General features: G+C 55.9%; 3 protein-coding genes across 3 annotated transcripts in view; 1 reads left to right on the top strand and 2 right to left on the bottom strand.

Annotated features, from left to right (window-relative positions):
- LOC137477663 (maestro heat-like repeat-containing protein family member 7) overlaps positions 1-15,868 on the bottom strand; it is a 198,653-nt gene that overhangs the window by 14,979 nt on the left and 167,806 nt on the right. The window lies entirely within an intron of this gene.
- On the bottom strand, positions 1,383-3,132 carry LOC137477551 (maestro heat-like repeat-containing protein family member 7). Its single transcript, XM_068196776.1, has 6 exons — positions 3,059-3,132; positions 2,674-2,788; positions 2,365-2,502; positions 1,956-2,132; positions 1,675-1,830; positions 1,383-1,532 (listed from the first exon to the last, which is right to left on the bottom strand). The coding sequence occupies exons 1-6, from the start codon at positions 3,130-3,132 to the stop codon at positions 1,383-1,385; spliced, it is 810 nt and encodes a 269-aa protein (XP_068052877.1).
- Positions 5,333-15,641, top strand: LOC137477550 (aryl hydrocarbon receptor-like). Its single transcript, XM_068196774.1, is given in 8 exon segments — positions 5,333-5,377; positions 10,116-10,205; positions 10,457-10,562; positions 10,659-10,801; positions 10,941-11,009; positions 11,011-11,100; positions 12,448-12,517; positions 15,631-15,641. Coding segments are annotated over 8 exon segments (624 nt in total).

Here is a 15,868-nt window from a genome sequence, read left to right as displayed (position 1 = left end):
GAAAATGGAGGGAGAATGGAGGGGAAAAAGTGGATGGACAGTGTGTGAGGGCTGGAGGGAGGGAGCTATCTACAGGCAGGGAGAGGGCTGAAGCCATGTGAGCTTCCCAGAGGCTCAGCTGTATCAATCATCAGCTGTGCCTGGAGCCCCAGTGGCAATGGGAGGTGGTGTCCTCTTCAGTGTCTCCTGGTGCTGCTCTTGGGGCACTGGTTCACCGGATCCAGAAAGCAACCCAATTTCTTCATCTTCTAGGCCTAACTGGGCTTGAATTTCAATGTCAGAGCAGGATGGGGTGGTATTATTCTTTGGAGACTGAAGGCCTGGAACAGAGAGCAAGAGAGCCATGGTCAGAGCCTGGATCTGCAGTGACCTGAGGAGACCGTTCTGCCACGGCCACCTCCCCCAACAATTGCCAAGGCCAAGAGAGAGGTGTTGGCAACAGGTCAGCAGCAAGCTGCTGGCCACAAATTCCACCCATGTCCCTGAAATCCCTGTGTGCTCTGCCCACGCCACCTCTCCTCCACACAGGGAGTGAAACCCGCCAGAGCTGGGGCAGAAATTCCCACTCCCTGCCCAAGCAATGCAGCTCTCCCCCCGCCAGCCCCCGCTGACAGCCCGCTGCCCTCACTCACCCTGACTGAGGGCATGGAGCTCTTCCTGCTGCCCCCTCATCATGGGAAAGCCGGCCATCTCTGAGAACAAAGAGTTCATCTTGGCCCCAGCGGCACAGCTCCCTGCCAGCGGCGCTGCCAGCCCTGTGGCCACACGCCCTGGTGGCCCGGCAGGGCTCAGCCCGGGATCTTGCCGCACGCTGCCGCCCCAGGGCACGGCTGCCGGAGGGCGGCAGCAGCGCCGAGGCCAGGCGGGGCTCCACGGCGCCGGGCCCGGATGGCGCTGCCGGGGCAGCAGCCGCGGCTGGGGCTGAGCTGAGGCGGGGCGGGGAGGGAGCCCGGGCTCGTGGCTCACCCATGAACCTGACGGCCGCCTCTCGCAGGGGCTCCTGTGGGCTCTGCAGGTAGGGCAGGGCCCGGCGCAGGAGCTCGGCCACTCGGCTCCTGTCCTCTTCCAGCTGGAGAGAGCGGCAGGAGGGAAGGGTTGGCGCGGGCTCGGCCCCTGGGCCAGGCGCTCCCTGCGCCCTGCCCCGGCCTCCCCTGCCCGCACAGCCCTGAGGCCCGGCCAGCAGCCGCTGGCACCGGGCTCTGGAGGCGGCAGAGGGCCGGCTGCTGCCCGGGGAGCCGCGGGGCCGCCCCGCAGCCCCGCTGGGCCGGGGCTCCATGGGCACCCGGCTGGGGCCCACGGGAGCCTGGAGAAGAGCCCGCGTGGCCTCTGGGTGCAGCACCGGGCAGGGGCACAGCTGCCAGCCCACACACCCAGCACCGCGCTCAGGGGGCTTCTCCAGGCTGAGCCTGGGGCTTCCAGGCCGTCCTTACCAGGACCTCAGCGAACTTCCACAGATTCCCCTTCTCCACCAGCTGCTCAAGATTCCTCCTCTCCAGGAACTTGGCCGCACAAAGCAGTGTTTCCCGAGAGGCCTGGAGAGCAGCAGAGACCCAGAGATGGCCACAAAGCCCAGGGACCTGTGTCCCTGTGCCAAGGCCTGGAGGAGGCTGAAGCCCACCAGGCGCCAGGGCAGGAGGCAGCCGAGCCCCCTCCCAGCATCATAGGAATGCTCACCTTTGCCACGTGACAGTTCTCATCATGACAGTAGATTAAAAGTGCGTACAGGTTCCTGTTCACAATTGTCTTCAGGGGCTTTTTTCCCTCATCCACTACTGATTCCATCACTGTACGGAAGAGTTGAATGGAGAGCAACTGCACGTGGCTGTTGTCCTAGAGGAAAAGAAAAGACCTACACCAGCTACTCCAGGCCCACCTGGGCAATGGCCTGAAAATCCACAGGGCACAAAGTTTCTGGGAAGCACCCGATGCCTGCGGCTCAGGATGCAGAGCCTTACGTGGTCAAAGAGCAGAAGGAGTGCCTCAGCCAGCTTCGGAGCAGTGGTGCTGGATACCACGATGTGTTTGTGCTGGAGCATGTTCGTGAACACATGGAGGCTCATGCTGACCACCTCTCCATCTGCATCACCCAGCAGCCCCAGAAGGCTTTGAGATACATTGCGCATCCTACTGGCCTGTGTGGAACACAAGGCTGTGCTGGAAAGCCATGGACGGCTGCACGGCCAACACCGCCCTGGCTCTGCAGCCCCACCCTGCTGCTGCAGGGCCCGCAGGCCAAAGGCCTGTCCCAAAGCAGCGGGGCAGGTGAGGCAGGAGAGCTGGCAGCAGCTGCCTCAGCTCCTGAAGCCCTGTCAGCCCAAGGGGCTGCTTTGCCCAGCGCAGCTTCAGCCGCTGCCCCCTTCTCACCATCGAGGGATCCTTGCTGGGCACCACGAGGCCTCTGAGCGCCAGGCGACGCCTCTGACTGCATTCACCCTGAAGGTACCTTGACGTGATCCTCAGGACGCTGCCACCACATTTACTCAAGTCTAGGCGCTGGAGGACCTGAAAGGCACAGGGCAGTGACAGGGGACCCGGCCGGCAGGAGCCCAGAACCGCACAGGGCTGGGCCCAGGCAGCAGCACAGGGCGTGGGCACCGTCCTGGCAGCTGTGGCTACGAGAGGGCAGAGAGCTGGGAGGCAGCTCAGCGAGGCAGCGCTGGCCAACAAGCTCACCTCCACAAGGAATGCCAGGAAGGGAAGATCCCAACACGGGTCCTCCCTGCTGAGATGCCGAAGCATGTGGATTGTGATGCGAGAGCACAAAGGCATAAAAACGCAGAGCATCTCCCTGGCAGTGGGGAAAAAGGCACCAAAGCCCTGAGGTGGGGAGACCAAACCTCTCCCAGGACTGACTCACAGAGGTCTGGTCATTCCCCAGCATCCCTGGAGGGGATGTGGGCGCTTTGAGAAACAGTCCCTCCTGGGCACCCTCCTCTCTCAGCCTTTTCCATTCTTCTTGGCCGTCCTTTGGTGACGAGCCCCTCTGGCCCAGGACCACAGGGACTGTGTGGGGCACAGGGCACAAATGCTGGGGGCAGTGGGGAGAAGGGGGTCTCACCTGGCCAGCAGACCCACGGCGTAGTGCTGGGAGTCAGCACACAGCAGCGTGTCCCAGCCACCCATGTGCTCCATAGCCTCCACCACATTGTCACACCACAGTCGGCCGAGCAGAGCCTTCATGACCTGCACGGCAAACCTGTGTGCAGAGAAAAGCCCAGGTCACACTGGGAGCACTGGCACTGGCCACAAGGGCACGGGAAGGACAGGAGGACGGGGACCTGTTGGGCTTGCTGGGAAGGCGGTGTTCCTCCTGGCATGCTCTCCAGAAGTTATCAACTTCCTCTGGTGGCATCTGCTGTGTGGTGATGACAACATGGAAGAGCAGTGCCACAAACAGGCGGGAGGAATAAAGGATCAATGCCTCGTGGCACTCAGGCACCTGGACAATCACCCAGATCACCAGAGTTGCCTGCAAGAGAAGCAGCCCAAGGCAGGGCTCAGTGCCGAGGTGTCCATGGGGCAGGGCCCAAGGGCAGACGCAGGGGAGCAGAAGGCCTGGTGCCCCCTGAGCCTGCCCCGAGCCCAGGTTTCAGCCCAGCGCCTGCGGCGTGGAGAGGATGGAGAGCTGCTGGAGAGGCGACCTGGGGGTGAGCAAAGGCCAGTTCCAGAAACTCACAGCCAGGGAAAAAATGTCCTCGTTGTCCCCATCAGAGGTGCACATTCTGGTCAGAGGCCAGTCCTCCATCACACAGAGCAGTGTTGACAGCACTTTCTCCACTGCTGGTCCCGATGAGCCTATGGCTCTCCACAGCACTGCAGCAGCTCTGTGGGATCAGAGCTCTGTGTCAGGGCCATGTCAGTCACAGCACCATGCCCTGTGCAGCTGTGGGGGCCCAGGTGACAGAGCCCTGGAGCCCTGAAGGGCAGGGAAGGAGCACTGGCAGCAGGCTCAGGAAACAGAGGGGCCCGAGGGTCCTGGGCCTCTCTGCCTGTCTGGCAGACCCCATGGGACAGGCTGTGCAGGGCCACGGGCCCTAAAGGCTGCTGAGCCCTGAGCTCTCCAGGCTCGTGGGCCCTGTACCTGTCACACGTTGGGGCACAGCGCAGGAGGGTCAGCACCACGTCAGCAGGGTGTTCTTCAGCCAGCCTCACAAGGTCAATTTGCAGCCTGGCATCCACAGAGACGTAGGTGACGAGACTCTGGTGGATGTTCTTCACCTTGGCTGGCACCTGGAGGAGGCATAGGGAAGACTTGGAGCACTGTTCAAGGGAGCAACTTCCCCAGCTTCCCCCAAGAAGTGCTTCCCTTCCCACCACACTGTGCTGGCCTCAAAGCCTGAGGGGGCCCAGAGACCCTGGCTTGAGGGGACACGCGATCCCGGCTGGCCTCCAGGTGTGGAGCCAGGCTGTTTACCTGCTGCTTGTGAGCAGAAACACTAGGTTCCTTGAAATAGTTGAATATGAGTTCCTGAATCAGAATGGGAGCAGGTGTGGTGTCAGTATTTGTAAGGCCCTGAGTCTCTTCATTGTCCCTGTTTGTGATGGCCACAACCTCAGTCATTGACGAGCTAAGAGCCTTTGCCCAGGTTTCAGTCGCTGAGGCGTCAGAGTCTTCTGAGCGCTCAGCCGAATCCGGGCTGACATCAGGCTCAGCCTGGAGCTCGGTCAGCCCCGAGTCAGGCTTGGCTGGGCCCTCAGCTGCTGTGCTGCCGGTCTTTCTACGCCGAATGCGCAGGAACTTCCGGAACATCTGCAGGAGAACAAAGGACAGGGAAGCCCGGAGTGTTCCATGGAGTGCTCCAAGCGTGGTGCTCGGCTGAGCAGTGACAGCAGGCCCAGCCCAGGTGGGGATGGCTGCTGGTACCTTCAGGCTTCTGCGGAAGCGGCCACGGCTGGGTTCCTGCTCTTGTGTCCGGTCCAGGGCTGCACCTGGCAAAGAGCGAGCGCAGCCAGAGCTGAGGGGCTGCGGGAGAGGCCGGAGAACACAGCCCAGCCCCGTGCTCCCCAAGCAGGGGCAGCCAGGGATGCCCCAGGGGATGGAGCACGGCCACTGCAGGGTGTCTGCCTGGCCCCTCTTCCATCCTGTCCATGGGCATGTCCCCAGGGGATGGGATGGGATGGGATGGGATGGGATGGGATGGGATGGGATGGGATGGGATGGGATGGGGCCAAGCTGGCTGCAGCCATCAGCCCTGTGGCCCAGCTCTGCAACTCACCATCCTGCGGTGGCTGGAACTGCTCCAGTTCTTCATGCTGTTGTGCTGGGGCAGCTCCAGGGTCTTCCTTTTTTTTCTTCCTGAACACTTTGAACACACTGAGAAATCTGTTTGCCATGCCAGAGTATGACCTTGAGGGCACCTTCAAGGAAGATGGCAGGGTGATGTTCTGAGTCAACAAGTCATGTAATTGTGCCTTGAAGGCACCTGAGACAGAGAAACCTCAGCAAGGCTGCAGGACAGTAAGTCCTGCACTCTGGTCTGGAGGGCTCCTGCCACAATGACAGGAGACTCCTCGTTAAGGATTGTGGTCGCCAATTCCCTCAGTCTGGCTACGCGGGCACCTGCAAAAGAAAAGCCTCGGGAAGGCCACGGGCTGCCAAGTCCCGACGTCCTGCCACGAGGTCACCTGTAGGAATAACGCCTCGGGAAAGCTCCGGGTCAGACACAAACGAGCGCGCTGTGCGGGGGCTCCTCACGACACCGCTCTGTCCCGTCCTGTCCCGTCGCCTGCTCCGAGCACTGTGGCGTGCTCTTGTCACCGCCAGCTCCTATGTCCCCACGTGTCACAAAGGCAGGGCCCTTGGACACCTTGTCCCGTTCCATGCCATGGTGACTGTGCTGCAGCGTGTCACAAAGGGCCCTTGCACACACTGTTGCCACCTGCTGTGGGGCCGCCCCCAGCCCACCCTAAGTGGCCAAGGTTGGAAGGAATCCCTGGCCCCAGGTGTCTAAGACAGCCCAACAGGATCTTTAGGAGCAGCTCAAACCATCAGCAAACCCTGCCCTGCTCTGCGGGATCAGGCCATTTAAGAATCCTCAATTCAGGAAGGCTTTACTTCTCATTGGGCCCCTGGAGTAGTTCCAAAATTTGCAAACTTCTGAAATTAATAGAGATTGCTGGGGAATGTGAATGATTTGGAAGTTTGTTCCCATCTAAAAGCAGCAACTCGTTTGCCTTAACACATTCCATTGAAAGTCACTCTGGAAACATAGCACTATACAGAGGCAAAAAGAAGACCATTCTTTGGTGTGCAAATGGTTTTCAATGAAGGGATGATAATATCGTCATTCTCTTAAGGAATAAAAGCTCTCAAGGATTGAAAGTCCATTAAGTGTTACAAAAGTAGCCCAAACAAATGAGTAGATGGAAAAAGGGCTCATCCACCCCAGTAGAGATATCTAAGTGGCCAATAAAGTACAGCTCTCCCATCTTGTTCCCTGCAGGAGAATCAGGACCATGAACGGAAATAGTCACAGATATTCCTTCTGCCCTCCATAAGCAAAGCAGCGCTAAACCACAAATGCTGCCTTCAAGCTGATTCAAATTCCAGCCTAGAACTCTCACCTTCCAGACAACTCCTTCCCCAACACGTCCCCCAACACCAACCCCCCGCAAACACCCGCAGAGAAGCCCTCAACAGCCCGCCAGGACCCCCAGCTGTCCCCGTCCCTCCTCAAAGCTTTCCCACCATCCAGCAGACCCCCTGGTTCCCTGCATGTGCCGTGGAATGGCACTCTGAAGGATCTTCTCCGAGGAATTCCCTGGCAGCAAGCTCAGGCTGCCAGGCCTATGGATCCTGGCTCATCCTTCCCACCGAGCCTTCCTGTGCACGGCTTTTCCATTGGCACATCTGCGCTCAGCTCGGACTTCTCCACTCAGCCAGGGCTGCTGGTAAAGGATTGAGAGCAGCCTGGCAAGCTCTTTTTCCAGCTCCCTCTGTGCTCTTGGGGCAGGTAGAACATTCCACAGGAAAGCAACTGGTGCCACAGGGAGTGGGCGGCATCAGGCAGCTCTGGGGAGGCCCCTCAGGACTGCTGTACCCTGAGGGAACACTGTTGGCCATCCCCTGTGTGTATCTGCACAAGCTTAAAATCAGCTGCCTCAGCTGCCAGGGCCTCTCTTGGCCAGCATCCTGACGTGGATGCAGGACTGCTGCGAGGCACTGCTGGGACCCAGCGGGACAGGACCGGCTGTCTCGTGTCCACGTAGCACCCCTCACGCAGCCAGGGCCATCCCGAAAGTAGACAGACGCTCCCGTGTCAGCAGAGAGGAGCAAGGAGCACTGGGCTCCTCTCAGGGTACCTCAGCTGGGCTCGCTCCACAACACGCCCCCATTGTAAGGCCTGCTGATGCCCAGCTGCCAGAAATGCCCACCTTGTGCTCTCCAAGATGCACAGGGAGAGCCAATGAGCAGGACACTTTGGGAGGCAAACCTTCCAAGCCTTTCTGAGGCCAGGCACGCACCAAGATCAGCCAATACTCTCCACGCTGCCTGGCCCACCCAGCCCAGCTCTGTGCTGGCCCTGGGCCACAGCAGCTCCCTCCAAGCAGGAGGCAAATGCATATTGCCAAGAGCTGAAACCCAGCTGTCTTGGTTTGGAAAGACAGGTGTCTGCTAAGGAAGGCAGCAACCTCCCCTGAAATGGAAAAATGTAGACCTCTTCCCTCTGAATTGTTCCAAGTTTGAAATTAAGGGGAGCTCCCAGGCAAAAATATGGGAGCAGGAATACCAGTTCTTTCTTAGGGAAGAAAATAACAGATAAAATAAACAATGCAGTGAACTAAAACAGCACTGACAGAGTCAGAATACAACCTGACACCCTGGTGGACAGGGTGTTGGTAGCAGTCCAATTGGAATTGTGGCTGCAGTCCTCCCGGAGTGTCAGGTGTGGTTCTGTTGGAGAAGTGATCTTGTGGAAAAGGGTGCAGTCTTCCTCTGAAGAGGCAGTGGAAGAGGCAGCTGTTCCTCTGGGAAAATCCAGCGCAGAAATAGCTGTGCTCCTGGGCCAGAAGTTCAAGACCATACATGCAGGTAGGGATGCTTGGCTCCTCCCTCTGGGCGGAGCATCTCACAATGGCATGTTACAGTTCTTTTCAGTCTTGCAGTGGCCCACTATCAGCAGATGTCTTTCCGGAGGGAGGATTGATTGTGGAAGAGATAAGGAACAACTGCCCACTTCACACAAGACAACTGCCATACAGATGGCAAATAGAATACATCTTGCTTTTTTCCATCTGGGACAACAGCAGACAGGGAAGATGTGAAAAGGGTGTGTGTAAAGGCCTTTTCATTCACAGCTCCCACAGAGAGCTTTGGGGCTCACAGCGGGACAGAGACGGTTCTGCTCGCACCTCTGTCCAAAGGGGGGTAACACATCCTGCTGCAGGTGCTTGGCTTGGTCTCGGCAGGTCCAGGTGGATGCCAAACCTGCTCTTCACAGCCTTCTTCCTGCCCCTCTGCCAAGTGCAATGGGCCTTCAAGGACTGAAAGGAGCACAGAGAGCCAAAGGGGGATACTCGCACCTACCTCACTGGGAGCTCCCTGGGAAGCACTTTCCTTGAGAAGCAAGCCCCTTTCCTCCAAAGGCGTTTCCCCAAACGTGCAGCTTTTCTGGGGAACACCAACACACCCTCAAGAAACGCTGGCAAGGCTGAAAGACTTCAGGTCCTTTCAGGACAGGCACTCCAGCTCTAGCTCGTATTCCCCCAAGTGTGTTTCCAGGTGGAGGCTCAGACGTGCAGCCCCAGGCCTTCTACAAACACGGGCTGCTCGCTGCCTCTTTCTGCCAGATCCGTGCGTGTCTCACAAACGGGACGGGACCCTGACTGGTTGCAGACTTGTGATTTATTATCTGTCTGCATCATACAAGCAAAAAGCAAGAGGCACAGGAAAATGACAACATCCATGCAAACACAGATCACAGACAAGATGGCAGCCCATGCAAAGCCTTTTTATACCCATTCTTTGAACCAATAGCATAAAAGAAAAGGTGTAAAGTCATTATACTCTAAGCAATTAGAAAAGGACCCACGTGGGTTTAACATAAACAAAAAGGACTTCTATGAACCTCAAACAATACACAATAATTCGTTCTTTAAGATGGAAACTTGTTCTATCTTTGCAAAGCATATATCTAGGACTTTCCACATCTTGAGCTATCAATACGTTCTTGTTCTTTCCTGTTCCTTATGATAAATATCAATGTATTCACTTGGTTCTTAACTTCCTAGCTTTCTCAGAAGGTGTAGAAATTTCCCAGCCTTTCTCAGCTTTGGAAAGTGTCTTTTACCTTTTTATATTCCTACACCTCTTCAGCTGTGGGGCCGCCCCCAGCCCACCCTAAGTGACCAAGGTTGGAAGGAATCCCTGGCCCCAGGTGTCTAAGACAGCCCAACAGGATCTTTAGGAGCAGCTCAAACCATCAGCACACCCTGCCCTGCTCTGCGGGATCAGGCCATTTAAGAATCCTCAGTTCAGGAAGGCTTTACTTCTCATTGGGCCACTGGAGTAGTTCCAAAATTTGCAAACTTCTCAAATTAATAGCCATTGCTGGGGAATGTGAATGATTTGGAAGTTTGTTCCCATCTAAAAGCAGCAACTCGTTTGCCTTAACACATTCCATTGAAAGTCACTCTGGAAACATAGCACTATACAGAGGCAAAAAGAAGACCATTCTTTGGTGTGCAAATGGTTTTCAATGAAGGGATGATAATATCGTCATTCTCTTAAGGAATAAAAGCTCTCAAGGATTGAAAGTCCATTAAGTGTTACAAAAGTAGCCCAAACAAATGAGTAGATGGAAAAAGGGCTCATCCACCCCAGTAGAGATATCTAAGTGGCCAATAAAGTACAGCTCTCCCATCTTGTTCCCTGCAGAAGAATCAGGACCATGAACGGAAATAGTCACAGATATTCCTTCTGCCCTCCATAAGCAAAGCTGTGCTAAACCACAAATGCAGCCTTCAAGCTGACTCAGTTTCCAGCCTAGACCTCTCACCTTCCAGACAACTCCTTCCCCAACACGCCCCCCAACCCCAACCCCCTGCAAACACCCGCAGAGAAGCCCTCAACAGCCCTCAAACAGAGTAAGTTTGGACTGAACTTTTGCTTTCAGGCACTCAATGGATTTGTCATCGCCGTGACTGGAGACGGCTACATCTTCTACATCTCCCCTTCCGTGCAGGACTACTTGGGCTTCCACCAGGTGAGCACCATGTTTTCCTGGCTGGAAACAGATGGATGCAGTCCTGGTGTGGGAAGGAGATGCAGATGGAGAGCAAAGTTTCCCAAAGGGCAGCAGCTCCTGTGTCAGGGGAAGGAGCTGGAGTTTGCCTGTTCTTTACACTCAGTCTTGCACTTACAGCACCCAGGAAGGGAAACCTTCTGCCGTGTCCTCTTCCCGACACCTCTGCCAGGCTGTCCAGGAGCAGACACTATTCTGTTTTGTCGTTCCAGTCGGATCTCATCCACCAGAGCGTGTACGAGCTGATCCGTGCGGACGACAGGGCCGTCTTCCACCGCCAGCTGCAGAGGACCCCACTGCATGCTGCTGACAGTGAGTGCCAGGCTGATCCCTGCAGGGGTTCACTTGAGCAGCTCTGATCCGTGAGCTCAGGGTGTGCAGCACAGTTTGGAAAACTTCATTTTGCTTTTCCAGCTTTTCCCCCTGAGCAGCCGCTGCTTGCCAGACGCAGCGCCACATCCAGCCCCCAGCACCTCCATGCTGAGAAGCAATCCTTGGTGGAGAGGAGCTTCACCTGCCGCTTCCGCTGCCTGCTGGATAACTCCTTGGGATTCTTGGTAATGCTGGGACACCCTTCTGCTCCTCCTGTGCCTGCAGGGTGTTCCCCCAGAGCCACTTGTGTCCCATAGGGGTGAGAGCACAGCAAGTTCCCAGCACCCTGTTTGCTTCACACCCACGTTTTCTAATCCCTGTAAGGCCTTGAATTTCCATGGGGGCCTGAAGTTCCCCCTTGGTCAGCAAAAGTCAGCAGCAGACAAGTCCCCAAAGTGCTTTCTTTGCCATTGCCACACTCCTCCCGCCTATCTGCATCCTGGAGCTCCGGACCAAAACACCCCCGTTGCACTCAAACACGTTGGTGACTGTGGCACAATGTCCTCCTCCAGGCAAACCCATTCAGTTGCCCATCGGGGGCTTCGCTGGCCATAGTTCCAAAAGACTGGGAGCTGCAGGAGCATACGTGGAGTCCCAGACTCTGCCAGGTGGCAGTCCTGAGAATTCCCCGGGGGCTTGGCTGTGGTGGCCACCCCCCTCCCAGTCTTTTCCTTGCCCTGCCCAGGGCTTGCATGAGTCCCTGTTCTCTGGGGATGGGAAGCTCTATGATGTGGAGGCTGCTCTCCCTGCACCCTTAGGAGGCAGGCAGCAGCCAGGGCATGGCGGCTTCCCCAAACAGCCCCTGGTAGCCCACGTAGAACCCAGCTTTTCCTGGGAGGGGGAGCAGGCAGTGCTCCGAGAGGACAAGGGGTTCTCACAGCTGTGGCTCCCACAGGCTGGGGCAGCTCCTCAGAGGAGCCATGGGCAGGGCCAGCGCAGCACAGCGGACTCCTGCTGAACTCCAGCATGGATCCCAGCGCCCACCAGATGGACTGCATTGTGCTGTCCAAGTGCCAGTATGGAAACAGCCTTTTTGGCAGGAGAGCAACTTCCTGAGGGATGCTGCTAAAGAATCCCTTCCCCAGCAGCCAGGCTCTTTGCCTTGCCCTGCTGAGAACCACCCTGGAGCACCCTCCTCCTCACCGGGCTCGGCTTCAAGGTGCTCAGCAGCTCTCCCGTGAAGGTGGATGCAGGAGCACCCCTGTGCTCCGGGCAGGGTCCTGGCTGCCCATCAGTTCCCTTCTCAGCTGGGCAGCCCCTCTGAACCTGTGAGATCCAGCTCAAGGGGAGGTGCGAGGGCTGCAGGACCTGAGGGGTGCCCGGCTCCTGTGGAGGTCTGCCAGGAGTGCAGCCACACCATCCTTTGTGGGCAGCCTGGTTTGGGGCTCCATGTGAACCAGGAGCCCTGTCTTGGAAAGCCACCAGCAGCCGTGAGCTCTTCTCATACCTGCCTGCCGTGCCCTGTGCCCCCTGGTCTCTCAGCATTTTGTCTTCCAATGCCGTCAGGCAGTCTTGAGATGAAGTGGTTTGGACTTTTTGTTCTGTGAGAAGTCTTTCAGGGAGATGCAGCTGTGCCACTGGGGAGGCTTGTGGGCTTCTGGGGTCCAAGGAAGGACATTGCTTGCTGGCACATCCATGTGCTTGGGGCAGCCTCTTGCAGATGGAGCTGCTGCCTCACAGGCAGGCAGCCCTGAACTGCTGTTTCTCAACAAAACAGCATGCTCTCCTCATCTCCTGTGTTGGACCACCCTTGTCATGTTGCTGTTTAGTCCCCTGCTTCATCTCTGCTGGCCTGAGCCTCTTTTCCTCCTGTGCTCTCCATCTCCTCCAGAGACCATCCAAATCCTTTGGAAAAGATGTTACCAAGCACTTCAAGAAGCTCACAGCATTGAAGGGTCTCGGTGAGAGGTGGAGTTGGTGGGAGTGGAGGCATCCTGGGGATTTGGGCTCTCCAGCAGCCTCCCAGGGGAGTTTGGGAGAGGTAGGTACCAGGCATTGTGACTTTACTGGGATGCAGGGTGGGGAAGGTCCAGCTGAGCTCCCCTTGGGTTTGTCACTGGCTTGTCCTTGTCGTCCTCTTCTCTGCTCCACAGTGCCGTGGGACAGAGAAGAGTGGGGCTTCCCCCTGTGGTTTTGCCAAAGCAGTGAGAAGGAAAGGCAGGGAGGGATGCAGTGACGACTGGCTGCCTCTCCACTTCAGACCGACTTGGTGCCCCTCAAACCATTGTTCTGCAGCCCAGAACAACCGCTTTGTTGAATTCTCTTCCTTTTCCATATACGTAACCTAAGATTTGAATGAATTGTTTTTTCCCCACCATGAGAGCAAAGTCTTGCAGATTCATCAGGGAAATCCACAAAAAAGCAAAGATTTTTTTTTGGGGGGGAGGGTGGGGATGATTTGAGTCCACACTGACTTGCAACCTTGGGTTAGAGAGATCAGAGTTCTTGGGGACATTCACACCTTCCCCTCATGCACCCATCAACCTGAGCATCGCATCTGCCTCGCACACCAGTGTTAAGCATTTTTTGGATCAAATTAAATCTGGTAATCAGCGCAGGGCCAGCAGCAAGCCCACATGTCCCGGTGTAGAGTGGCCTCATCTCCCCGGGTCTCTTCCTTCATGCCCAGCCTTGCCTCCGCTCGTGGGGCCTGGGAAAGGTCAAGCTCCTCTCTGCAGGCTGCGAGCACAGCAATGCTGAAACGTGCTGGACCACTCTGAGGCGGCTTCGAGGAGCACCTAGGTCGGGCAAGGAGTTGACTGGCCATGATCCAGATCCAAAAAGCAGCAGGATGGACTCTGCTCACTAGCCTTTGTTGTTCTGGTGCCTGTGAGACGGTGCTGGGGGCGTACCAGGGGCTCCCAGTGCTTCAAGAGATGGGGGCACTGCTGCTTAGGGTCGTGACAGATCCCCCCCCGCCCCGTGCTCTGTCACTGGTGTCTGATCTCTCTGTACCTCGTGGCTGTACAGATAAAGTCTGTTCTGGTGGCAGCGTCTCATTTTCTGCTCCATGATTTCTTTGTGCTGCTGGTGGCAGCTGGAAGGTGCTGAGGGGAAAAGAGCTGTCCGGAGCCTCACCCCTGTGTTTGGCGATGTATTAAAAGGCGATTTGCTTTGTGCTGATGTTTGTTTTGACCCAAAACCATGTCCCGCCATTTCCTCCTTGACTGAGCAAGTGCTGAGAAAAGCCTGGCCCTGGTGCTGGGTGGGTGACACTCCCGTTGTCACTGTCCCCAGCTACTGTGGGCATGCACGGCAGCAGAGGCGTGACAGTGTCCCCCCTTTGCACCCCCAAACTGCCCTGTGGGGTTGTGGGACTCACAGGCAGGCTTACACTCCTCATTGGCACACATGGTTGTTAATATCTGATGATTAAAAATGATTACAGTGATGCGTCTGCCCAAAATAAGGTGTAAATGACACCATATGCTGGTGCCAATAGCATGGATCTTTATTTAACCGTAAACGTGAGGGGGAGAGAGGGAAAAGATGGGAGCGTGGAGAGAAAGTGACTGCAGCCTACATCCATCGAGTGGTGAAGGGAAACAGTCCAACAAACACCACATGCGTGGGGTTTCTATTCTGCTGAGGCTACGTGGGAACATCCCCTGTACCTCTCCCTGGGGCGGGGAGCTTCACACCGGTAATACTGTGGATCACGGGACGCTCGGGGACTCTTTACACCTTCGGAGATGCTGCAGCTGTCTCCAGGTGAGCGCAGTTGAATTAACGATGGCCCATCAGTTGAGATGGGTACCTTCAGCTTATGTGTGACTGTCCCCAGACTTGGGAACCCATTACGTGAGGGAGGACATTGGCATGATGAGTGAAATGAATGGGCCAGGAGACCAACTCCCTTTGATGCCTTCATTGAAGTGATCAGCTCCGGGTGGGGGCCCGAGGGGTCTCGCACACCGCCGCTGCTCCCTTTGGCGACGCAGAGGAGGAGGTGATCAGGTTTGCTTCACAGCAGAGCTGAGGGTTCTGTGCTCATGGCATGCCTAGGAAGACGATTTCTGGCTCATAGTCAGGGGTCCTCATTCTATTCTGGTTCAGCTTAGGTTAGGGTGACTTCTAAAAGTCGTTTGGAAGGGTAGAGGAACTTCTCCCCGGTAGGTCCAGTCACTTAGTTCCCCAAATTTTAAATTGGCTCGTTGTTTCTAGGGTCTTTTGTGGTGTTTTCTTGAGCTTTTCTTGATTTGCATATTCCTGAGAAGGTTTCTGGCTGCCATTTTAGGGAGCAGCAGCAGCAATACACGAAGGCTCCAATAAGGGGACAGGTAAAAGGGAATACAACCAGGGTACGTGTAAGGGAATTTAACAAGGAGGGGGGTACCAGGTGGGGGTACAACCGGCATGTATGTAAGGGGGATAACAGTGAGGGATTATAACAAGTGCAGATTTAAGGGAGTTTACATTGGGGGTGTAACAAGGGCGTATGCAAGGGAGTTAACAGTGAGGGGGGTGTAACAAGGGTGTAACATTTATTAACCTAAACAGCAAATGCTTTAAAAGCTCCAACCATACTGACCTTGTTCATAACAAGAGAATAAAAGCTTCCTGGTGTCGCTGCTAATAAAGGCTGAAACAACCCTCACACGTTGCCTTGGGGGCATAAGGCAGGAATTCAGATGGCAATTTCTGCTCCACACAGGCTCCTCTCTGCCTGTTTCTGCAGAGCATCTCCTGTTGGGACCCGTGCTGTTGGGGAAAACAGTATTCTCAGCATCTGTAGAGGATGAGGCTATTTGGAATGCAAAATTGGGTTGAATAATAGAACTGTCACTCCGAGGCCCGTGTTTATCGCTGGAGCGTGGACATTTCTGTGTACCAAAGACTCCTGATAGTTATTGCAAAATCATTCCAAGGCAAAATGATCCGTTTTGGAGTGACATTGGTATTGGAATGTGCCCCCAGTGAGGTACCAACCTCGTGTCAGTTTACACAGGTGATGATCTGGCCTGAAACTTGGGACTTCAGGGCCCTGTTTGATCTGATTCCTGTTGTCTTCCAGTTACCAGCTAAGCAAAAGCAGCAGAGAAAGTGCTCAGTGCCAGCTCTGCAGGAAGGCTGAAATGATGATTCCTGTTCTTATTTGTGACAAGGGGGTCATAAATCAGGTTTTTGGGTGGCATAAAGCCTTGTTGTGGCACTGCAAGTTTGGGAAGTCAAGTCAGAACTCTACAGGTGTCAGCTGAGGTTCTGATCACTGCAGTTCTCCTAATTTAGACGATTTTAACTGCAGGAGCATC

The sequence above is a fragment of the Anomalospiza imberbis genome, chromosome 7 (genome assembly GCF_031753505.1).
Source record: "Anomalospiza imberbis isolate Cuckoo-Finch-1a 21T00152 chromosome 7, ASM3175350v1, whole genome shotgun sequence".
In the NCBI taxonomy this organism is placed as follows: domain Eukaryota; kingdom Metazoa; phylum Chordata; class Aves; order Passeriformes; family Viduidae; genus Anomalospiza; species Anomalospiza imberbis.
The sequence above is the reverse complement of the archived record's forward strand: the minus strand, read 5'-3'. Positions and strand labels throughout refer to the sequence as shown.

Coding starts and splice junctions, on each gene's coding strand:
- LOC137477551 (XM_068196776.1), bottom strand. CDS start 3,132: ATGGAGCACATGGGTGGCTGGGACACGCTGCTGTGTGCTGACTCCCAG. Junction 2,133..2,364: donor CCAGCAAGGATCCCTCGATG/GTGAGAAGGGGG, acceptor TGTTCCACACAG/GCCAGTAGGATGCGCAATGT. Junction 1,831..1,955: donor TCCTTCTGCTCTTTGACCAC/GTAAGGCTCTGC, acceptor CTTTTCCTCTAG/GACAACAGCCACGTGCAGTT.